This window comes from Agelaius tricolor, unplaced genomic scaffold (assembly GCF_023055355.1).
Source record: "Agelaius tricolor isolate 1412-34295 unplaced genomic scaffold, bAgeTri1.0.p SCAF_16, whole genome shotgun sequence".
Classification (NCBI taxonomy): Eukaryota; Metazoa; Chordata; class Aves; order Passeriformes; family Icteridae; genus Agelaius; species Agelaius tricolor.
This window is the reverse complement of record NW_027269276.1, coordinates 11,716,487-11,741,897: the sequence shown is the minus strand read 5'-3', so window position 1 is coordinate 11,741,897 and position 25,411 is coordinate 11,716,487. Positions and strand designations below refer to the sequence as shown.

The window sequence follows — 25,411 nt, the reverse complement described above, 5'->3', positions numbered from 1 at the left end:
TAAGAATGTTAATGTGCTGATAGCAATTTTTCTTTTAAGTCAAGCTACTTGTGTTATCACAAGTATAATCATTGAAGCAAAGTTCCTTTTTTATTGTTGTTTCAGTACCCTCTTACTGAGGAATTTAAAGTGCACTGAACCTGTAAATATATTTAATGTTCTGCATACTTAAATGTTTACTTGGCACTTCAAGACAGTTTATATAAATGAAAACTGATTTATAGTGGAATAATTTCCAGCAGATGATTGCCCTGCTGGTAAATCAGACTTGTGTTATGCAATTGGACTTGTGTAATTATAGGAACTCTGATACAAATATCTGTTTGTGGCCTATGCATTTAAACCATTTCAGCAAGGAGATGTTCAATGTCCTGGTGTTTAAAGAACTGCAAAGACAACAATGCCTTCTGTTGTTAATGTAATGTTCTCTGTAACCTTGCTCACTGTATGAATAGTGTATGTTAAGGTGTCAGTATTCTGATTCCAATTGCTTTATGGTAGCATCACTTAAAGGAGTGTGCAGGGAATTGTACCTGTGTCAGTCATTATTTTTGGATTGCCCAACAAACACTGATCTGAATCTATCACCGTATTTGCATTTCTTGCAGTTTAATAAAATTCAATTTTATTAAAAAAAAAGTTTGATACTTGTTAAATGTTCTTTTCCATCACATGTAGCAGTGTTTCTGTATATTAAGAACTAGTTTCTATTTTAATTGTTTCTCTTTGCATCTGAACAGTGAAACATCACAGATGAACCTGTTTTCCAGGAAGGGAGAGAAGGTGCAGAGAGCTCAAGAGGCACCCAGAGGCCAGTCAGTCTGTGCTGACCATGCTGAACTGGCAGGTTAGCAGGGACTGGACCAAACCTGTAAGTACCAGGAGGCCTCACTGTTCCACTGCTGTGTGCCCTATGAATCCTGGACATGTGGGAGTCAGCAGGAAAATGATTGTATTGGATCCATCTTTCAGCTGTTTGGCCAGTTTCTACCACCTTGCCCCAAGTATTTTCAGGTATTTTTACTGAAACAAACAGGTAGGAAACTGGAGGAAGTGCAACATGGCAGCTTGAGGCAGGATGTTTTCTTAGATACAGTCTAAATCTTTCGGATTTTATTACTTTCTGCTAAATATTCCCAAATCCTCCTCATTCTGTAAGGACCCAAAAGAGTAAATTTGTGTAATGGATGGCAGGATCTTGAGGTTTTCCTGTACTTTCAAGTAGCTCATAAATGACATTGATGGTTTCTAAATATTGGAAAAGTGTTTCTCTCTTGTAGAGTCCCACCAGTAGCTTTTCAGCATAAAAAGCTGTATTATCTTTTTCTGTGTGGGTAAGACTGTGTGTGGTCTTTTTCTGACCACACATTGATTTATGTAAAATGGCATTGATTTATGTAAAAACGAAAATAGACCTGCTTAAGTTGTCCAGTTAAAACTTGGTTTTTGCATTTCTGTTGCTGTGGTGAAACTTAATTTTGCTTTACTGCTTGGTTCTCTTCAGGGCCAGCTATTTATGTGCCAGTCTCTGAGAATATTTCTCTAGCACAAATCAGATCACATGTTCAGTATGATGTGCAGCTCTGTGGCACAGGCACCATTTCATTAACATGTTAGAAGTAGTCACTCCCAAGAGAGTTTGTTAAGCATTAGCATTCTTGTCTTTATATAATAAAGTTGGCAGTGATGAAGCAAAGAAAATTGTGTCCTGCCATGATATGATTCATAAAATTACCCTGACAGAAATGTTTTACCAGCAGGAAGGCTCAAAGCACCACTTAAGGAGATTGCTTTAAACTTTGATTTTAAGGTAGTTGTCAGTTTTCTCTTCGTGCCAGTATTTCACTGCTTTCAGTATAATTGCCATGTGAGCTGTTTGCAAATCCTGAGCTCTTTCAGCCAAAACAGTTTGCCTTTTCTTGGAATAAGGACAGGGGAATAAATGTTTCATGTTAAAATGTTCTGGTAGGTTCCAGCAGCTCCATGTTAAGGACAGGGCTGTGGAATCTGTCAGGAATATGTCTTCTATCTACCTTAAATCACATCAGGCTAAACTGGGCTGAATATATAATGGAAAACTTGCAAGAAGGTCCTTGGAAGAGTGAGATTTTGGCTTGTGGCACCTGCTTTTTGCTGCTGACATGTGCTTGTGATACAATAGAGGTGGTAGGATAAATAAATCAAAAGGAAACAAAAAGGGCAGTAATCACACATTTTTAATCCACAAATGTGATAATACATAATATATTTAAGGTGACCTGAACATTGCCCATATTTTAGCAATGTTTTTACATACCAAGCTACAAGTACAAAAGTAAACAATGAATATACAGGATATGCAAGTATGAGAAATACTTGAAAACATATCTTTCCTTAAGGCTACTCAGATTATTTTTAAATAAAACAACAGATGTTCAGCTGGTGTGTTTAAAATACCAGAATCTGAATATTGATACTTGAAACACACAAAAAGTCACAAATACAGGATATCCCTTTCCTTTAGACATCTTGAATGTTGAATAATCTTTTTCTGGCCTTAAAAGAAGAACTTAAATTTGCTTGCCACAAATGAAACACACAAAATCTGACATGAGCACTGGGACAGGAGCATTGGATACAAGAAATACAGTTCAAAAGCATCAGTTGACAAGTACATGCCTGGAAGAAATGCAGGTCATGATGCATGTAAATATGGCTCTGCAATGGCTGAACTTGCAACCCCAAATGTTGCTGTTTCATTTCTGTGTTGCAAAGGAGTTGTCCATCTTCATTGCAACTAAATCTACTTTTAATGGTTAAAGGAAATATGTGGGGGAAATTTACACCATCAAAAACTGTTCTGCCAATGTCTTTCATTTTTACTGTGCTTCAGATGAGTTCTGCTGGGAACAGGTAAAAATCCATCTAGGACAACCCAAGTGAGTATATGACCTGGGTGTGTGTATTCTCAGCTGTATAAAGGTATGACAGTAAAAACTTGTTGCAAGAGATAAAATATAGTTATTCTGGGGTGAGGAAAGACAGAAGGATAATAAGAATTTTGAACAGTTTTCTATTAATACCGTAGTATTCAAGAATTTATTTTAATGAGAAACATGTTTTTATTTTTTTTTCTTATTCTAAAGTAATGAGTGATCAACCTGTAAGTTTCCCTTAGAGAGGAATGGCTTTCAAATATATTTTCTTGTCCTTGTCAACTTTCAGATACATGCATCTCTCTATTATAGTATACATGATATGGAAGGTATTACCCCCAGATGATGGCACTGTCTGCTTGCTGTGTCAGCTGAAAGGAGAGGGCTCCTGACACTGCAGTGTCAGGAGACAGAGATGAGTCTGGAGGATAAGATGGAGAGGACAAGGAGAGGGGAGATTTCTGAACATGTGTTTTTCACTCTGGATCAGTCTCCACCTACCCAGGTTCTGCAAGTGGCAGCCAGAGCATCCGCTCTGCTCCCACACTCCCTGTGTCCAACCATGCCTGCACAAAACCCACTCTTTCTTGGCAAAATGTTTTCAGTTTGAAGACATCACTATATCTTGTTTCAAAAAACACTCTGAACAAAAACTCACTCCAGGAACTCACCAGAGTCACTAAGGCTGTTCTGTTTTGACAACTGTGGATATGCTACACTTGGAGGCACTGCACAAATAGTGGATGGGGTTCCTTTGTATCCCACCTCTGATTTACTGTAGGCACAAATGTCATGGGTACATTAAACCAGGAGTATTATCTAGGCTGAATATTTTGAGGCTCAGGGATGTAAATGTTGGTGTCTCAGGTGTGCTGCTCCTCACAAGGGCAATTTCAAAATCTTCACAAGGAGTATTTTGTTCTGCCAGGCAGAACAGTAAGAGCAGCACAACCTTCAGTCTGAGCTCACCTGCTGTTACCCAATAGACAAGCCCTGAGAGCAGGGGAATGCTGGACTCCTTTATCTGCCTTTGAGTATGAACCACTGAGCTGCTTTTCAAATTAAAATGAAACCTCCTCTCTGTTGTTAGCAGGTATAAAACTAAACTGATGAAACTGTTGCTTCACAGAGCAGTTCTTTAGATTTTCTCCTGCTTGTATGATTTGTTACTCTCTTATTAGATTTATATACCATGTAAAATCAGAGATGTTTTCTCATATTGATTCCTGATTCTTTTGAAAGGAGTGAACTTAATCCATTACAGACCTACTTTCTGTCAAAGCCTTTTCAGTTAGCGTGGAAATAATAAAAAAATATGCACCGAGGGCCTTGGGGGTAAATTCCATGTATTGCTCTTGCCTTCATCTGTCTATTTTTACATAGCCATGCATCTGAGTTTACTTTCTCTTCACATGTTCAGCCTTGAACATAAAGCTAGCGAGATCATGGTGAATAGCAATCTGTGTCTGAACAATATATATCAGCAGCCTTGTTCACTCTGCTCCTTGAAAAAGACTGAATTATCTGAACAAAGCATTAAAATCGACAGCTTTCTCATTTAAGTTTTCCACTTCACCACGAGCCTGGTGAGCACCTTCTGGGCCCTGCAGGGGATTGTAGTAAGACTGATGGGAAGGAAGCTTGCTTGCCTACCATGGCTTAGGAGGGGTGGCCAGTTCTAGAGAGAAGTTTTTGGTCGGTTTCTTGCCTTCGAGCGCGGTTTCAAAGAACCTTCTCATCCAGCAGTTTGTTGATGCCGTTGCAGATCTTTTTGAGGTAGGGCCGGCAGTCCCCATCCAGGCTGTAGAGGGCAGACAGGAACTCCACGTCTGCAAAGTGGTTGAAGACGTGGTTGATGCGCCCGTGGGACCGCGCCGTCAGGTGCCGCCCCACGAGTTCGTGCACGAGCTCCTTGCACTCGTTCAGCAGTTCTGCCAGCACGTTCCTGTCAAAGGTGTACTCCACCTCGTAGAAGCTGACGATGGTCATGGCAGTTTGGTTCAGCTTCTTCCTGAACTTGTCCACGATCTCCAGCTCTTCCTGGTTGAACTGGTTGTTTCGGTAGAGGATCCCGATTTTTATGGCCACTTTGATCAGGTCTTTCATGATTTTATGGGCTTCCTTTTTGTTCCTGGTGTGCTCCTTTGTTACTTTGTACAGCTCGTCGAAGATTTCGCTGCTTGTGTCGTCAATTAGCATGTTAGCCATGGTTTTGGTTGCCATTTTACTCAGGATCTTTTTCTGGGCTTGCAGTGCAAGATTCTTGGAGCTGAAATAATCGGGACCTGGTTTGAGAAAGAAAAACAGGGGAAATGTTAATTTTATTTGGTGAATTATTTTTGCAATCAGTTTAGAAAAGTAGTACCTGCATGCTTAACTGAGACCTTGCACGTGTCAGTGACCAGAACAGTCACAACTGCAGGAACACTCCCAACACACGATTGCCAGGTATCCTTGGGGTTCCACACACCCATCCTTCAGGTCTTGCAGCCACTTTATTTTGCTTGCAAACAAAGAACAGAATATTCTGGCAGGGGATATATATGCTGATTCCGTGATAGTAATTCAATTTTGTAGTTCAGTATGAAAGCTTTCTTGGCAGAGAAATCTGCTGAGATGTGGTGGTTGAAGTAATACATGAAGTATCAGAGACAAGCTAAAAGATATAGTGACAAGTAATATATGAACCTTCAGAGTTACTCTCTGGTCATTGGGAGGCACTGTTGTTCCATGGTAAGGCTAAGCAGATTCACAAGAATGCATTTATTTTGCCCTAATCTGTAGTATCAATGCCTTGCCCTTTTGTTATCAATTTGCAAAATTATAGAATATGACTTTTATAAAATGGTGCCTCAGTGTATGCAGTTCCTGACAGACAAAAATATCTGAACTATTTACTCTACATTTATCAAACTAATATTTTGTATATTTTGTCTTTTACTCATATCTGCACATTTCACTCAGCAGAGCACCCGAACACGTGGCTACTGCTGGGCTTTATCTCATGAACTCCTGTAATTCTTGATCGAGATTAATTTGACCTTCCTCTGTTCTTCACATTAATGTTGGCTTCTAACCGATCCTCTGTGGACAAAGCAAAGGAAATCTGGCTATGAAATAATTGTCCAGGTTAATACTGGGGCAGCAGAGCCTCTGCTGGATCAAAGGGCACTTTACCACTGTAGCCAGGTGTTGAAGAGGGTGTGTACCTGGGGAGGACAGCCAGTGAGCCCTGAGTGATGGCAGAGTGGCCTCTGGGCCAAGGCACCTTCCTTGCCTTTCCCTCTCATCTCCCCTCAGTCTGTGCCCCTGTGTCCCTGCCAGCTGGGGACCTCGCTCTGCTCACCAGGACACTTGGCTGCTCCCAGGGGATGGAGCTAACCATGTCCTTCACCAGCTGCTGGGAAATCAAACCACTAAGAGATTAAAAATTACAATAAAAATCAAATCTTCCAGTACTTATTCGATTGTGGGGCCAGAGTGAGTCTTTAAGCTGGTGGGGTGAGCTCCAAGGCCCTTTCCAGCCTTCAGCACAGGAGTGCAGTCACTTCCCCTGTGACATTCCCCTTCCTCATGCCAGGAAAAAGGGGTGCTGGCTGCCAGTGCTCACTTGGAATTTAAAGTCCTCTTTTTAATTCTGATTTTCAAGTTGGCTGGAATATTAAAGTTGTCATCTTTGTGTGCCACAGCTGTTAAAGAGTAACATTTAATTTCAACTGAACCACCACCTGGAAAAAATAATTCAATGTGCTTAAAAGAATTGCCTGTCATTTGGAGAGAAAATTGTGGGGCTGAGCTGCTGTCTGGAGGAAATAGGAAAAACTGTGATTTAATTTAGAAATGATAAAACCAGGATGAAAGCATTCTTTCACTTAGCAGTACGTGGGCATATAAATAGTATCCGTGATGAGTAATTATGTGCATTTGACACACTGAAATGGGAGATTGTTAGTGTCTGTTTCTGTAGTGAGTGCTTGCTATTAATCAAGTGGATGTAGTTGATGAACACCTGGTTTGATCAAAAACTGAAAAGAATGGCAGTAGATTTTTAGGATATTAATTTTCCTGAAGTTCATGACACTTCAGCCTCGTGTCCCTTTGCCCAGGGGAGAGCCCAGCTGGATCCTTTGTGCCTGGCCCTGCTGCAGGGACAGCTCTGCAGAGCTGCTGCAATTCTGTGCTCCAAGCAAAGCCAGCAGCTGGGGTGAAAGAAACATCCCATCCCCATCCCACACCCTGGGGGGGTCTGGGACCAGCAGAGCCAGCAGCACCTTAAATACAGACACATGCAGCTTCCGTCCCTCCTATGTGATCTCTGAGACAAAGCTGGACTTCCAATTTACACATAAAAGCTCTAATGAACTTTTCAGAAGGGAGAGTTGTCTGGCACAGAAAATAAAGTGTGATATATGTTTGTGTGTCCAAAGTTCTGTCTCTTGTCCACAAAACTGGGCAGTGTGACCTTCAAACATGGGTCTCTTTCCCGGGACACACCTGGGTTTGGTAGCTCAGACAATGATACCACAGCTCCCAGTGAAAGGTGCAGGCTGTGAAAGCACAGCACAGCTGGAAACCATCAGGCCAAGTTTTACTCAATGTTAAGGCTGGAAAGCTTTTCCACAGTGAGCCCCAAGTGTGGGATCTACTGTTTAATAGCACGAGACTGGAGCTCCTCCTCATCTTTCTAAAAGTAAAATAAAGAAATGTATTATTGCACTGCTGCTGTGGCTCCCTCCCCACTTTGTACTCCTGCCTCTCCATCCTATCCTTCCATGGCATCTGCAGCCCCCCAGCCATGCCATTCCTCAGGATCCAGGCAGCCCCAAATCCTTTGGGCAGGCTCCTTGCCCCTGGCTCCCTCCACGACCTGTGCTGCTCTCTGTACTGCACAGTCTGCAGGAGCTGGCAATGGTTTCACCACCAGGGCTGCCTTGAGCTCTATCCCACTCAGCTGTTCCAGGCAGAGCAGGTTCCAGGGGGCACAGGCAGAGCCTGCTGGGACACACATTGTTGTGCACTGTCAAATACAGAAGCTGCAGCTGCTGTCACGGTCCCTGCACCGTGTCAGGAGCTGCTGCCAAGCTCTGGAGGAGGTGAAGGGCAGCATCCACCTGCCCCAGGGCTGCCAGCAGAGCCCCAGCACGGCCTGCCCTGCCCAGCTCCTGCTGCTGCGCTCACCCCATGTGTGTGGGATGGGGAGAGGGCAGGCAGCAGCCATCAGCCCATTGTGCATCCAGACAGCGGCGTGGGGGCTGCTCACAAAGGGCTGTGCTCTGATTCTGGGTGCGCACAGCTTTGCAGCAGCATCTGCTGGAGAGGGAGAGAAGCTGTTTGCATTGATTGTCTGGATTCCTGCCTCCAAAATCACACTGTGCTCAGACACCCAGGTGACGCCTTGCCTTTCAAAGATCACAAGTGCTTAGCCACATGATCACATTCAGGCTTTCGTGAGGACAGCATGTTTACCGTGGCAGCCTTTTCTTACTGCAGCACATTGCTCACTACACAAAATACATCTTCACCTCCTACATACAGCAATTCTATTTTCTGCTTTCTTTCATACAGCAAAACAAATCAGCAACGCCATTATAGATGCTATTAGCTTTCAGGAACATTTCACCAAGGCTAAAAATGAAAAACCACCCTCCAAGCACACTGCTTTGTTGGCTAGTGATTAGCTTCCATTATAGAAAATCTGACATCTTAGTTTTTACTAAAGAAAGGGCCAGTTCTGCTTCAGATCTGCTCTCACCTTCTCTCTGTCATCTAGAGAGCTGTGTGTGATAAAAGCTGTTTAAAAAGTTCCTCGTGGTGGGATTGATCCTACAGCAATCTTCCATCCTCCTGGAAGTGCAGCTCTCCAGCCATGTCTCCCCTGCTGTGGTGCCCATGGAGGGGTGGGAGTGCCCAGCTGTGGGCAGGAGGATGGGGAGAGGCTCCCTGTGCCCAGGCAGTCCCATGGTCAGGGCAGCACACACTCCCCACCAGTGACCACCCAGCTCCTGGCATGCAGTGCTGAACATGACAAAGATGTCTCACATCCACTAAACTTAATAACACGATTGCTTAATAACAGAGTTGCTTAATAACACAAGTGCAGAAAAAGTTTGGCAACTCTAGAGAGCGGATGTAGGAGTTTTATATTTGAGGAGTTTTTGAGACTAACACGCAAGAACATCTGTAATATTCTCCAAACATTTTGATTGCAGATGGCTGTACCAAGTACAAAATGGTCAGAACTAAATGCTCAGCAATACTATTTTTATGTAAATCTGCATTCAGCTGCTCTGTACAAAACACGGCAAATCCACTCAACCAGAAGATGCTTCCACTATGGTGAGGAGGGAGAATGGTCAACATTTGCTGGAAGCAATTATGAGGATATGGAAAGCAGCCTCCTGAACAATGAATCCATTTCCCCCCAGTTAGCCACTTAGTCAAAGCCATGATACCATTTTGCAGCCAGGATATTTTCTCCCCTGGCTAATGGCTGAAAGGTGAGTTGAAGTGAACTCTGGAGAGAGTGTGGCTTCACCACAAAAATGGGGAGAGGAGGAGTCGATCCAAAGGGTTTCTGTGGAGGCTGTCCAGTGCATTTTTAATTGTTTCAGCAGGCTGGCTGGAATTTCACCTGACCCTGGGAGCTGTTACCCAGTGCCTGCTGCAGCTTGTCCTGGGCAATCACTCACCTCAGCCATTGGCTTCACCTGCTCCAAAGTGAGACACACGTGGAGCTTTGCCAAATTTCCCACTACACTGGGTGTGACCCCAGCTCAGAGCAGTCAGGGTGGTTGTGTTTTCCAGCCAAGGAGTGCACGTGGTGGAGCTACTGAGTAGGCTTGAGAGCATCCTGGAGAGGTGAGTGGAGCTGTTTTAAATTAAAGGTCTGAGCTAAAATCATGAGGAGGCTGCAGGTCTGAAGAGGGTTCCTGCAGCTTGGCAGGAATGGGAGGTGATGGGAACCAGAAAAGGGTCCCTGCATCTGTGCTCCAGCTGTACTGGAAGTAAGCAAAGGGCTGAATCTTAACTGAACAAGATAGAAATGCATAAGAAAGTAAAGATGATGAAGAGGCTGAAATATTTTTAATACTCCTGAATCTTCACTTTTAAAATGCAGCTTCTGCAGCAAAAGACAGGCTTCAAAGAGTCAGCAGTGCTGCTGGAAAGGTGGGCATCCCTCCAGCTGCTAGCATTTGCTCAGGCTTGTGGGAGATGGACCAAGCCAAGGGCCAGGCACACTCTCAGAGTCTGCCACAGTGTGAGGTGGCTGGGTTGTGAAAGTTGTTGTAGAAATTTTCTGTTTTAATGACTTGTGTGACCCACTTTGAATGCATCTGTGTACTTTAACTTAGTGATATACCTGCCCCTGAGCCTGGAGAGTCTGGGAATGGCAATGAGGCAATTGGATTGTAAAACTCTTGCAGTTATACGATATATTGGATATCTGAATGGTTAATCCAGTGCTGCTGCTGATGTTGATAATTTACTGTTTCTTTATAACCTAAAGATTTTCCTGTACTGGCTCCTTTTCTTGACATAAATACAAAAATGCTTAATTTCCATCATTCAGGCAAAATGTTAGAGGAAATGAGCTGCAAATGTGTGTGTTTTATTTATCCATCAAGTCTTCCTTGCATGTTATAGGATTGATTAGAAATGTGAAATGCAGGACTTGGGATTTCAATGTAACTCTAAAAAAAGTCCACTGAAGCCACTTGCAGTGAAGTGTTTTAGCCCTGAGCAGCCCAGGCACGAGCTCTGAGTGTGTGTATTGCTCTTGGACAGCCACAGGATCACTGCAGAAGAAACATTCAGTGTTTCCAGTAACTTTAAGCCAAGAAATCCAATAGAGCAGATGGAATACATCAGCTTTCAGGGAGGGCCAATTTAAACACGTGTAAGCACCAGGGGCCCAGTGCTCAAACTTTAACACTTCCAAATTGTTACTGTGAGCATCAAAGGGTTGCTCATATCCGCAGTGGAACAGGAGATTACAGACTGATAATTATATGATCCTGGGAGAATGTACCAGTGCCCAAACGTCTGCAAGCAGAACTTGGACATGCTGGAAAGGGCAGCAACAGCCCTGTGCAGAGGAAACATGACTGAATGGAAAAAAAGACCATTTTTCCTTTCAGTGCTTTAGATGAGCAGTAGTATGCCACAAAAACAGCCTTTTGTCTGGGAACCTGGGGACTGGAGATTCCAATGGACAGTCTTATTTCTGCTGCTGGTTTGTATCTGGCATTTACTTTTCTAGTTCTCTATTGTTGCTACATACTGGAGTTGCCTTTCAATACCTGGAGGAGTTGGTGGAAGGCTGGGGTGCCCCTTCTGTAAAGAGAAGAAGAGCAGTGAGAGTGAGTGGATAGACTGTTGTCCTCTGGGTAATGCAAGGAGCCTGGCCAGGGGAGAGGAGCTCAGCTGCAGTTTCCATCAGCTCTGATGGAGTTGCCAAAAAAGGGTCTGGCTGAGTTTTGCTCCTGCTGCCCCTGGTAGGTGGCTGGGAACTGAACTGCGCTGCTGTGCTGCTCTCCTGGCTCTGGGAGCTGGCAGGTGCTGTGTGGGTGACAGCGCTGGCCCAGAGCTGAGCCTGGCTCACAGGGTGGAAACCCTCCCAGGCACTCCCTGGAATACATGGCAGGGCTGATACCAGGCTGGGATTTTGTCTGGCTGCTGTTTGACATTACAAATGAGACATTGTGCTTGGTCATATCCTGCAAACTCACATCCAGCCTGTGGGAGAGGAAACCCCTCCCTGCCAAAGGGGCTCACTGAGCATCATCTCTGCCCCTGGGTCCCACAAACCAGTGGGCTGGACCAGGCAGCAGGACCAGCCCTGCTCCAGCTGGGCACATGCAAGCAGCACACACCTCTCTGATAGTGGCCACTAAAGTTTTTAATTTTATTAACCTGATAACATAAACCAGAACCAAAGCCTAAACCAGGCTGTGGCTCAGGGAATGGTGCCTTTGTAGGGTGACTCTCAAGAGTTCATTTTCAACTTTGCACCTTGTATTTAGCAGCTCTGCCAAGGCAGCAGGCACAGCTGGCAGTGAGTGATGCAGAGCACCTGGGGCACACCCAGAGTGTGAGCAAGGCTTTGCTCCCAAGTGAACAGCTCAGGAGTTAAAGTGTCTGCCAGGAGTGAGAGTGAAATACCAGGGTGTTTGGGTTTCTAAGCTTTGCTATACAACTGAAAGAGGTTTTGATAAACTGACCACTGTATTCTCTAAACAGGTTTAAAGTCTTTTGATGTCAGTTTATGTTCGTGTCAAAATACAGTGCAAAGAGTGAACACCCCTATCCCAGAAAAAGTTTGTTTAGCTCTGCCTGACACTGCCAGACAAAATGGTTCCCCACTGACAGCAGAGTTTTGACAGGGGAAGATTGGTTACTGCCCCTTGCAATGACCTATTGGTCCTGTTCTAGGTTTGAGACAGGTCTTTATGACTATATTAATGTGGGGTTTTTTAAATGCTGGTTTTACTCTAAAAGACTTCTTTGGACCAAAGAGGCATGGTGGCATACCCAAAACACTACAGCCAGATCTTATTTAAGCATGGATAGCTCACCACCTTGGTGGCACTCTGGGACATCTTTAATTGGCCAGGAGTTTTTGGCCTTCAAACTGTCTGTGAAGGTTTTTTTCCCCAATATAGGCTCTCCAGAACTCTTGGGCAGGAACTATTGAAGAATTTAACTCCAGTCTCTGAAACATTTTGTGTTTCATGTCCTTTGCCTTTCCCATGATTACCACATTTATTACACTGTCCTTTCTAGAAGGCACAGCAGGGAAAAAAGAAGCTATCATGGGGACTGTGTGGAAAAAATACCCAATTAGTCAAATAATTATTATCTCTATAGGAAAATTATGCTTGTTTTAATGTCTGGCCATGTAATTTTCACAACAGGATTGTAATGAGTTCTTTGATATGTGCTAAGGGGTTGTTTATTGCTTAGAAGGGACAGAGGCTCTTGGGGAATATCAGGCACATAATGAATGATCAACAATTATCTTGTTAAGGAATGAAGGCTTGTAGGGTTGGTTCTTTGAAAGGATTCAACCATCATGTTCTTCCACACTAAGGTAACAATTATCCAGGAAAGAAAGGATTTTCTTGCCAAAGTGTTGTTTGTCACAGAGACTTAAAAGCCATGTGAAAACTTTGAAGATCTTGCAGCTGTCCTGTTTTATCCAGATGCAATTGTTGTAGCAGCTTCTCTTTGTCAATGATCTGTAGAACTTGCTTGCAGTGGTTCCAAACAAGATTTGTTCTGAACAAAAACTTGAAAAGCTCTTTGAACATTGTGACACTTGCACAGGTCTTGGGGGCTTTCAGTCCAGTTTCATGAATGACTGGAATTCTTGATGAGGGTGTGCACGGTGTTCCTGTATTCTTTTATCCTCTCCTCTGGCAGAGTGAGGGATAGAGGGAGGCTATGGAGGCATCTGTGCTTTTGTGGGCTTGGTGCTTGGCAGTTCCCACAGGCACCACTCCTGGTTAAGGGGAGGGTCAGATTTCCCTGTGCTGCTGCAGCTCCAATGCTTTCTGCTCCTTCCAAAGAAGTCTCTTTAGCATGCAGGAGCTGGTTGTTCCCAGTAGGAACAAAATAATATGCTGTTAGTAAAGCAAGGCCCATCAATATCAGCACTAAATATTAAACAAGGCCTCTGTGCAATCTGGGTGCTTTAAATAGTTAAAGTGCAGCTATGAAACAAGCTACTGGGGACTGCTTCACCAACTGCTATTTTTTCCCCCACCCATTTCTCATCCTCTCAGGAAGAAAATGTTGAGGGTTTATTTTTGTGCCTTCAAATTGCTTGCTGTTGCACTACACTGCTCTTTCTCCGGAGATAAAACGCCCTTGCCTTTTACATAGAATAATTCTATTTTTGACTCTAATATATTAAGAATGGCATGAAAAATAACCACGTCTGTGCTCTAGGGATGTACAAAATTCCATGAGAAAGCAAGCACTTGAGACCCCAAGGGTAGCTGGTCTGAAGATGCTGTGAAACTGAGACGGCATTTCTCTGTAGGCTGAAAGAACATGGGAAGGGGGAAGCATTTCTGCCAAACCAGGTCAAGGTGAATAAACTCCAAAGAACCCACAGCAGGATGCAGCTGCAGCAGGTGTCCAGCTGCTGCTGACCAAGTGGCTGTGTGAGCTGAGCCCTGCCATGTCCAGAGGGAGAGGATGGGGCAGCAGCTGCATCCATCCCTGCAGAGCTGTCCCAGACATGCTGCTTGGGGTGTGAGAGGCACAACTGTAATTCTCTCTGCTTCTGTGCTTCTTGTCTTGGGTTTTAAAACCAGGAAAAACCCCTGGCAACAGCACTGTGTCTTCTCTGCTTGCAGTGCTTCAAGCACTGAGCCAGTGGGAGCTGGCTGGGCTGGGTAACACCTGACAGGGTGTGTGGGAATGGCAGGAGGCCAAGGGGAGGGCAGGGGAAAGACAGGCTGTTGGAGCTTGATGTGAGCTGATGGCATCTGTGTGTCTGGCAAAAGAGGGAGATACTTTTTTAGGGACACTGTGTGCTGTTGTTTTCCTAATTTGGTATTTGGTTGCTTGACCACTTGGCTTTGAATTAAGGTGATGGATGGAAGGGGAATAAACCAATGCCAGATATCAGGTGCAGCTGGAAAAACATACTGTTGGTCCCTAATAAAAAGGCCAGAGGAACTGTTAATTTCCACATTTAATTCCAGCCATGCTTCCAAACTCTGTTTATACCAGAGAACAAAGTCAAATGAGGGGAAGGTGAAGAGGACAATAATGGCAAGAAATGTCTGACAGCAGTTCACTTTCCTAAGTCAGGAGCAGACACTGTAGACTGATCACAACATGTTTAAAACTATTAAGGGAAGAAGGTTTCCTTAACCTTTTGCATAGGCTATTTATTGTCTAATTTTTATTCTCTGTGTATGTGTTTTGGGAGAGTAAATTTAAAAAGAAATATTTTGAAGCTGCTGATCAGTGCTCACAGCTCTGGGAGATGAGGGCTCCCATTTGGAGCTGCTGTTTGACAGTGCACAGAGAGGCACAGCTGTGGCTATCTGACAGCTGGGAGGGCAGGACTGATGTGAGTGTCACTTAGCAAACCAAGGATGTCAAACCTGCTCCAACAGGAGAGCCTGGCATGGGCATAAGGGAGCTTCAAGTGAGCCTTATCCCATGATGGACTCATGTTCCTTAACATATTAAACAAAAAAATAAAACCAAACAAACCCAAACCCCAACCCTCCCCCTCAATAAACACAGCCCCTTAACCAAACAGAAAATCCCACTCAAAACCCCAACCCAAAGCTGCTGCTGGAAGAGGCTCTGCAGATGTGTGTGTCTATTACTAAAGGAATAGCTTTCTGAACCCTCCCCTTAGTGATATTGTCTGTGTCACAGAATCATTACTTACAAGGTATGTGGGTGCACTTGTCTCTGTATTTATAACAGTTTTCACTCCCTCCATGAATGCAAAGGCCTGGAGTTGTAAAGGCATCTAATTTATCACTGACTGCAGTCCAAAATTTTAGCTCCTATTCTGAGAAATGTGCAGGAGGTAAAAAAGGACTTAAACAGATCTGGAAGAGTTGATGCAATTTGTGAAGTCTTTTGGGGTAAAGAAGATGCTCGGGATTAATTCATGGCTCCCACTCCTCGTGCCTCCCAGAGCACCCCCTGTCCCTGTGCCCCAGGCCTGTGTCCCACTGCAGCCTGGGACAGCAGCAGCATTTCTGAGCCAGGTGTTGAACTGTTGCTCCCACAGCAGCTTTCAGGTGCAGCCCTGAGCTCCAGCGTGGCAGTGAGGGTTTCACTGCTGCTTGAAGCAGTTTTGTTCCATCCAGCCCCAATTAATTGTTGACTGTGCTGCAGCTTTTTGAGCCCAGCACAGTACCAGATGGGAATGTTGCTTATGCAAGTTCATAAAAGACCTAAGGGTACCCTTCCTTTCTGAGCAAGAGCTGCTGATAATATCAGTTTCTGAATGATGCCTGCTCTGGTTTCTTTTAACTCTTTTGAAGTTTTTGGGTTTTCTTTAACAATTTCCTTACAGATTTCTAACAGACAATCTCACTGTGGCCTGGCTGAAACAAACCCTGCTTGCTGTTTGATTATAACCACCAGGACTGATATTGCAGAATCCACCTACAGTGAGCTAGTTCAGTGGTGCAGTTATAAATGAACTGGTGGTGTTACAAGTTTAAAAGAGAAAATTTATTCTTAAATGTCACTGTCTTCTCCTTGCTGACAAGCAAATGAGTAAATTCCTTTTCCTTGTAGTTTAGGCATTTTCCCCCTTCTTCAACAGAGAGGAGCTTAAGCCTGTGCTATGCTGAAACAGCTGCCCACATATGAGCACTGGAGCTCTGCACACCTTCACAAGCAAATCTGACCTCAACATGCCAATATCCTCAATGCAGGGTGAAAGCAATGCCTTGTTTCCTGTCTGAGGTGCTAGAAAAGAATTTGTTAACAACAGCAAAGCTGAAACTGAAAGGACAGAAGATGTGACTACTTAGAAGAAGAGTTTGCTGTTTAGTGTTGTTCCCCAAAGAGAACAACAAAATTAGAAGAGTCTCCATTTACTTTTTATTTTGAACAATGCTTTACTGTTTGCCTGGTCATTCAAAAGAAAAGGAAAGACATTTTTATGGTTGCAGAACACTAGGCTGTGTAGAATCCTTGAGTAATTTTATTTTCCTTTTTTTTGTTTATTCTTCCCCCTGTCCCTAGAGAAGGATTAGTTGCTGGGGAGATGGCCAACCCAGATTCTAAATGGAAAACTCCTGAACAAAGGAAAAATTAATGCTGGTCAATGCAGCTGGGATTCATCACACTCTGCATCCCTTACAAGTTTTTGTGCATCTGATTGGGGATTTATTGGTAGGAACACGTTGCCTTATGCCTCAGATGTGATCTATCACCTTGTTTTCCTTTAAAATGAAGTCTGATTTGGACTTTAATATATCCTTTGTGTGATCTGCTCTGCACTGCTTGTCTACAGTGTCAGGTCAAGCATCTGATCAAGATGCACAAAACACTAGGAATGAATATGTGATGAATTCCAGCCCTGTGGTAAAAAGGACACAGGTTAATATATCTATGTGCTCCACATGAGCCAGACCACCTGCTGGATTCTCCACACTTGTCCTTGGCAATCCTGCCACAGGGAATGACCACTGTGAGAAACTTAGGCTAGGCTAATGAAAGCTGAGCCTTACAGTACAAGCAAAAGATTATTTCCTTTGGAAGGACCAAAAAGCTGGGAAGGTAGAACTGCAGTCAATTCTGTTCCTCTTTGGTTCAAAATCTGCATGAATATTATCTGCTTATTATCTGCTATTATCTGCTAAATTTATCGTGTCTTAGTGTCTTACACCAATGAAAGAAAAAATCCTGAGTTTATACTGGGAAAAAAAAAAAAAAAAAGGAGGAGAAAGCTGACAACTGGTGATGGTTTCCTTGTTATGGGTTTAAAGTAAACTGCTAAGCATGGCATCAGTATCTTCACAGTGAGGTAACTGACCCACGCAGCACAAACAGCACCTGGCAGTCAGAGCTCCTGCAGAGGATAAACACTAATGAAAATAATCTGGTTTTTTGCTTTTACCTTGTTCATTGTGTGTATACATATTGCAAAGTACATCATGCCAGGAGGGAATTACTGATAGCAGGGATGCTTTTGCTGTCATCAGTCTCTAATAACACTGTAACAGCAGTGGCTGTAACCACCCGTGGTGCTGAAGTTCACTCTGAGTACAACTCTGTATTTCAGGAAAGCAGAAATGGGAAAGATGCTGGAAAAGTACTGAAAGGGTCAAGACAGTTCATAGAAGGTCTGCTTATTCTGAGGCATGTGAGTAACAGCAATGTGTTATGTGGGGGTTTATATATATATATATATACATATGTATATATGTATGCACATGTATCCTCATTACATAACACTGCAGCACCAAGGAGTCAGGACTGAATTTGCATAGGAAAAAGCCAAAACTCACTGCCTTTGCATTGCCTACAGAAAAGCCTGACAGGACAAGCCTCAGCAACAAACACAGATAACCAGAACGTGCCATCCCTGCTGGTTTCAATTCAGGGACGTCTCTGAGCACGCAGGCACTGATTTGTGATGATGCCCACACTACAGAGAGCACCCAGCTGGGCCATGCAGAATGGAGCCTCTGAGTGCAGCAGGGACATTGGCCTCTGGAGAGGCTCCCCAAGAGCTGCATCAGGCCCAGGCTGATGCTAAGAGAAAGCCCTGAGCCCACACGCTGCCATCCTCTGGCTGTTCCAGCTGCAGCACAGCTGCAGCCTTTGCCTCTGCTGGTGATGGAATGGCAGAGTCCCACAGCCCTGGGGAATGCTGGCATCACCAGCAGGAACTCATTCCACCCAACAACTGACACTTCTGAAGGGACTTTGGTCAATGCAGCCCTTTCTTGATCTCAAACATGAATTTTAGAGTGTCTGTGCTACCTGCTGAAGAAGCAGAGGCACTGGCCTGTTACTTCTCCTTCTGCAGCCATTTTAAGCATAGGCAGCTCCTCGAGGCTGACCTAGAAAGTTTCCAAAGGTGAGTTTAGAGCCATATTATCTCTCCTGGAATTGACAAGGTATTCAAAGACCGGGCACCCTGTGAAACTTTCTCACATAGACCAGCAGCCACCTGAGGGAAAATACTGCTTACTTTCCTCTTGCTGCTTTGTAGGACTTAATAAATCCTTCTTTCCTAGAGAATGCCTTGCATTTCTTAGTCCTGCCCAAGGACACTGGGCTCAGTGCTCTTTCTGCCTGAAGAAATGCGACAAAATCCAAATTCTTGCTCCGCTCTCATCAGTCCTGTAGGAAAAAATTGAATTTTGCCCGATCCTATGGTTCCCATTCAACTTCTTATACAACAAAGGAAAGTGTTAATTCCTTTCATGAAGGGGGGTTTGGGCAGTTCTGGCATGTCCTGCTGCAGAGGGGCAATCCCCAGAGGGGACTTTGTCAGGCAGGGATGGGCCAGATTGCCTGGAGCCCAGTTCTCACACCTGGCCCAGCTCCTTCAGTGAGGGGGTCCAGCAACCCCCATCACGAACACTTGGCTGGAGAAATAAGAGTCCCTCTGTAGGGGTTGGATTTTCCTGCAACAAGGTCTGTCTGTAGTTCCTGCTTGTGCTCCAGCCATTGCCATAGCACAACCCAGGGACATTGACATCTAAGTGCACAAGGAATGAGCAGAAAGCAGAGAGCTTTTGATTAAAAAGACATTTCTATGCTTTTAAATGGAGATAGGAGCCTTACAAAGGAATGACTATATAGCTGTAATTTATTACCATTATTTCATAAACAATAATCTTAAGATTCCTATGGGTTTGCACCAAAAGGCCTAGAGAGTGATAATCCAGTGTTTGAGCTCTGAATATAGGTATTGCTCATAGGGAGTAAACTGCTGGCAGAAACACTTCAATAATCTCTATCATCAAGCTGAATGATACTTTAAAATAATTGTTTAACTTTTACTACCAGTCATTATTAATTTAATGAAGTTTCCCAGGATGCTTTAAACCAAAAGAGAGAATGTTTGCAGTCCTCTGCATGGAGACACTGCACATTACATATTCAACAGGAAAGCTCTGGCAGAGGAGCCCTTTTGTTTATTCTTATTTCCTTTTAGCCAATGCTAATCTGAGCTCCTAGTCTCATGCTGTTAAGCCCTACACTTCAGTATAGCTGAAGCTTCCCCTGGCAAATAACTGAGCAGCAATTTAACCCTCACCTTAGTGAGCTGGGTCTGCTGCCAAAGAGAGCTGGCCTGCTTTTCTTTTTAAGGTTTTTTTTCCCCCCTTTTCCCCACCCAAGTCCATTCAAATAATTTCTTTTGCAGCAATCTGTTCTCTTCCTCTGGGCCTGATGCTGTTGCTGAGGTGCCCTTGGCATGGAGCTCTCCAGGCCTGCCTTTGCCCATCTGCATTTCCTCAGCTCCTGGCAGCGTTGCTCCCTCCCTGCCCAAAGGGCTCACAAGGTTTGTTTCAGGAGCAGCACCTCCCCATCAGTCAGCTGTCTGTCCTTCCTCCAAGCATAAAGCCAGAAGGTGCTTTGCCACTTTTCAGTATTTTTTTCCCCAAATACTCTCATGCTTACAGAGAAAGCACATGCAGAAGCTTTAACTTAACAACCGATGCAAAATATGTCTGTGATAAAATTGCATTTTCTCATGGCAAATGGGCTCCCCAGTGAGCCTCTCAGACTCCCCAGTGTGTGAGCTCTCATTAAGTCCAGCCCAGTGGTGGGAGTGTAATGTTGCTTCAGTGGGCATTTATTTGACTTTAATATACACCAAATTGCTTGTGGAAAGCTTTTATCAAAAAAGTAAAACTCCAGATACCAGAACTCTGTCTCTTATCTAATGAGAGATAGCCTATAAATCCAAGCAGCATGTTGGAGATTGCAAGATTTCTGACAAATGGAAAGAGTGGGGTAAAAATAAGAAAGTCAGCTGTCACTGTGTGTGCTCTGGTCCCATGTTCATGCTTGTGGCTGGCTGATGCAATTTCTTCTTGGAACTCACACAAAGGATCCATCCTAAGACAGCAGCTAAAGAGGGACTTGTATCCAGTGATTTTGGTTAAGTGAGACCATTAATGCTCTGAACACAAGTCTGTAAATGTGATGATATGCCACAGTTTATTCAGGGCAGCTCTGAGTTTCTTAATCAAGATGGTTATAATAATGATACTGCTTTGGAAACTGGTCAAATGGAACCTGATAAATCTCATTAACAATCTGATGGGTATGGTTTGTAACATTCTAGAGATGCTTGACAATTGTACAGCAATCTGCTTTGTTCCAGAATAAAACTTGGTCCAACACTATAAAAAGAATGTAGCATATTTCAATATTCTATATTCTACACTTGGATGTCTTAGTTTGGGCAGTCCTGTAATGGCTTCTTCTAATATAGTTTAATTGCTTTCTTATTTTACATTTACCCATAAAAGTTCTTTATTTTACAATCAATGAAACTATATGCATTTGAAGGCAGCTTTTTTCCTTCATTTTCTTTCCAAGGAGAAATTTACAAAAATTGAAATATATGGCCAAGATGTTGTAGTAAGAAAAAATTATCTGCTCAGATAAAATACAGAAAACAAAATGTTTAAAGAAATTACTTGCCTTTTTTTCTTCACAAAGGTGAAGAAAATACTGCCTTGTGGAGGAGCACTTGCTGTATGGGGATCTGTCTCTGAAATAGCTGGACATCCCAAAGGTCGCATATGAACAAGATTTGGGACTCCATTCTACTTCCTTTTACATAGATAATAATTATTTTGTTATATTCAGAGTTTCATGAAAGAAAGTCTTGACTGATAATGGCCTAAAGTGGCCAGGTAAAATTCTGATGTCACATATGATGACCCAGAGCTTTCTTTTTCCATGATGTACTTAGGTTTGACTCAACCACTTCTCATCCAATTCTGATTTACTCTCCAGCAGGTCCTCTTTCCTAATTCTCTTAGAGGCAACTCACTATTTAAAGCAGACATATCCCAGTCAACCATTATATTTTTGGGTGCACTTCACCACCTTTCTCAGAATGCATTTTGGTACAAGACATTTGATGTTATTGTTCTGATTTCCCACAGCTACCAGAGCATAACCCTGCATTGCACAGTGGCTCCAGTCTGAATTAATGTCTTGAATTTAAAAAGTATGTCTGTCTCATACTCAGGCTCTCACCCTCCCCACTGGGGACTGAATCAGCAAATAAGAGAAGGACTATTTTCTGGTTTCTTTTAGTCATGTTTATTTTTCACTAAGACAACTTCTCAGAGAACAAGCTGAAATCTTACTGTGTCTGCTCTTTCCTCATTCTTTTTTTTTTTTCCTCACCACAAAATAATATAAATCATATGGACTATGGGATATAAATTATTTATGTCAATGGCTACATTTAGGAGTGACTTTTAATGGCATTGTCTTTGCTTCAGAAGTGAAGAGACCACAGAAGTGAAGAGACCTTTACTTACCATAGGTCAGTAAAGCAGTAAAGGAAAAAATACCTTCAGGGACTGGAATGGAGAAATGTGTGCAGTGGATGCTTTAAAGTTTTGAAGTATAATAGGCTAATTCCACCAAACTCTAATGATTTGTAAGATCTCTGAAACTCTTAGTTCTATGCCATTTCTTGGTTGTCATTTTTATCACGTAGGCTAATTACTGTATTTTGGTTAAATATGGGCAACTATAATCACACTCTGTTCTTCCAGTCCTGCTCGTACAATCTTTCTTTGTCAAACAAGGAAAATGGACTTTCATCTTCAAAGGTTTACGTGGGACCTTTAAAAGATTCCATGCAAAAAGTTTCCTCTGGTTCCTTGCAGAGTTTGCAGCGTCACATTGCAGCTTTAGTCCCATGAATGAGCTCCAGAGAGTGAAGCTGCTGGGGCTGCTTTCCCTAACTGAGATGTGCAGAAATGAACTGAACACTCTAAGTGGAACAAAGAGATCCTATGTGGGCCTTTTTGTGCGAGTGTAGTGTGAACCTTTTTGTGTGAGCGGACCTTTTGAGGTCCTATGACAGTCTGTGAGGGGCTGGGCACACCAGCAAAGCCACCCCCACACAGAAATATAAAATCCTTATCCCTTGAACAGCTGCCATAAGGAGCCTTTTCTCCTCAGTGAGTCCTGACTAAGGCACTGAAGTGGGAAGGAGTGAATGAAAAGAGGTTTTGCTCTGCATTGCCAGAGAACAGCTCTGAGAACAGAGCTTTTCAGCAGTACCCTGATTGGAATGGCTGCAGGCTCAGGGGACTCCCTGTTGCCAGCCTTGGCACCTTGCTGATTTTCAGCACTATTTGTTACTTTTTTTAAACCCAAAGCCAGTTGAAACTAATGAAAACACACTTCCTTAGCAGCCAGGGATTTCGCAGCCAAGCGCTGCTTAAACTTTCTAATGTAAATAGCTTTGTCATTTTATAGGGTATGTTCTGAGTTAAATGAGCAGACCTTACTGGGAAATTGAATTAAAAAATATTGATTTCCCCCCTTCCTCATATCTTTCCAAATACGCCCTTAATTTTTGCCAGTTCTAAGGTGACCCTGTTCATGCAATCTAATGTTTAATAGCTATATTGAATAATATCCCAAAGATGAGTCACAGCGTGGCTGAAATTTGCACTGAAGTCATAGAAAAATATAACCCTTGAATCAAAAATAATTTGTGGTCTTTCCTATACCCTCTGGCCCTAGGCAGAGAATCAGCCTCTGAAAAGGTTTGCTTATCTTTAAAATAAGCTAAATCCTCTGGTGTACACCAGCACAATTCCACCTGTGCTGGCACACTGCTCCAGTTCTGCACCCAGAGAGGGAGCATTCCCCTCATCACATTTATTTTTATAGGTTGTCTGAAGAACAATACCCACTCTGCACCTAATGAGACTTAAGACTGGACAAATACTACAACTTTATCTACTTATGCAGTTAAGAACAGGGAAAATCACAAGTTACAGACTGCCTCTAGCATTCACATAAGCTGGAATTCTTCAGCTATTTTGACAGAAAATGTTGGCTGGATGAAATATTGTTGGAAGTGCATGTATTTTTTTCTAAAATCCCTAGTGATTTCCTGTCAATCTCTAAAGTTTTCAGCCCTTTCTTCTTGAGTCTGCCATTTGAGTTAGCCTTGCTGCACTGATTTTGGCTGAAAAAGTGAATTGTTCCCCCATGCAATAGGGAATCCAGCTCAGTCCTCCTCTTCAGACTGAGAGCTGATACCGACCTTGGTCACATAGACTTGGTGTCTTTTTGGAAAAAAATCCCAAACAAAACCACCAAAACAAACCAAAAACCCCAGAAAAAAAATGTATATGCATAGATATGTTACACAAATATATTTTTTCAGGAAATTTTTCATTCTCAGTGACAACACAGCACCGCTAGATTTTGCAATGCAAAGACTGCCTTTAATCAAATCTAATCTTGCATACACTTATGTAGATCTCCCTAATGATAATTTCATCTCTGTGACACCACAGGACTGGTAATACTAATTGTTTCAGCATGTTATTATTGTTTCAGTTGTTATTGTTGCCTGCTGTCCAAAGCCTTTGTCATTTCACAGGACAGCAAATGCATTTATTGGGATATCCTATTTCTAAAATATCCAACAGGAAAAACTATTGTTATCATAAAATGTTCTAAATGTATGAAGCATGAAAGGGACAATCCTATTTCTCATACACATTGAAGGGTTAAGTCACATACTTTGGGAGCACTGTCGCTTATTAAAAAATTATTTACGAGTTGAATTGTATCACTTCTAAATATATAAAGAGTTGGGATGGCTTCCAACAATTACTGAAGAAGCCAGCCAAGTGATGCTTTCCAATTAAATCAGGGTGAGTTGTTTGTTTTTTTTCTTTTTTAACTTCTCAGTGTCCTGTGTTCTTGCTTCTGTTTTTGATGACTCAAACAGACAATGCATTAACCTCGTGCAAGTGAAGTCTCACACGTCTCCTCTTTGGTCTCTTTCATGTGCTGGGGAGCAGGAGGAGTCTCTCTAGGTACTTCCCACATGAAAGGTGTCTTTCTTGTCCATAGAAGTGCTGCTGCTGGTGCTTCAGTCCTTGCTTTTATTTAGAACTAGTTGTTATACAAAGCTTCAAAGCTTTAAACTTCAGATAGCTTATTTATATTTGTAATGTTCAATCTTTGATAATGACTGTGTTAAAAAACCTGAGTAAGGAGTGCAGAGCTGAAAGCACTGACTTCTATGGAAGTCAGTTCAAATTATACAAAGAGACAGATGAAAGTCCATGATGTCTAATTTATTAGAGGGGAAGTAAAGAACAAATTAATTAAAAAGAAAAATGCTGGACCAAAAAATAAAAAATCACTAAGCCCTAAAGTATTCCCTTTCCTCCTCGTATTGGATGAAGCTCAGATGTTTACAGGGATGTCATGCACCACTACTCACGTGTGGTATCACACTGGTACCAGGTCTTGATAGAGAAAAAATTCCACAATTCTCCACTGGTTTATTTCCTGGGTGAAGCATATTATAGAAGGTTACATCTTTATATCCAGGCTGAGTCCTAGACTATAGACCTGGAGGATATACCCAAACCACAGCAGCCTATGAACTTTTTCCAAGATGTCCGAGAAAAAGGTAATTATGAAAACCTAATCAAGCCTTTATAAGCCTAAATTTACTGTAAGCACTCTGAACTGAAAGAAAAGTTATGTAATCTGCAAAATTAAATAGAACACTGAAAACACTGCAGCAGACTATTGAGTGCTTACTCCTTGGGAGTGATGATTGCTTCCCATAGCTGGCTATAGTCATCATTGCTGCAGAGCTCACTTTGTTTAATGCTCAAGGAATATGTCAGCTCCAGAGAACATAGGGCCTGCCATTATTTCTGGGGTTGGAACTTTGCCACTCAAAGATTTAATCAGAATAGTTTATTTTTTTCACCGCTCTGGAATAGATAACAAACTCATTT

The 25,411-nt window shown here is 42.8% G+C and overlaps 1 protein-coding gene across 1 annotated transcript in view; it reads right to left on the bottom strand.

The window, feature by feature from the left end:
* Positions 1-2,198: 2,198 nt before the first annotated feature.
* Positions 2,199-25,411, bottom strand: part of TNFAIP8L3 (TNF alpha induced protein 8 like 3) — a 44,773-nt gene continuing 21,560 nt past the window's right edge. Inside the window, exon 2 of the mRNA XM_071441532.1 lies at positions 2,199-5,200. Coding sequence (XP_071297633.1) covers positions 4,638-5,200 — 563 coding nt within the window. The 3' untranslated portion in view covers positions 2,199-4,637. The remainder of the gene's footprint in view (positions 5,201-25,411) is intronic.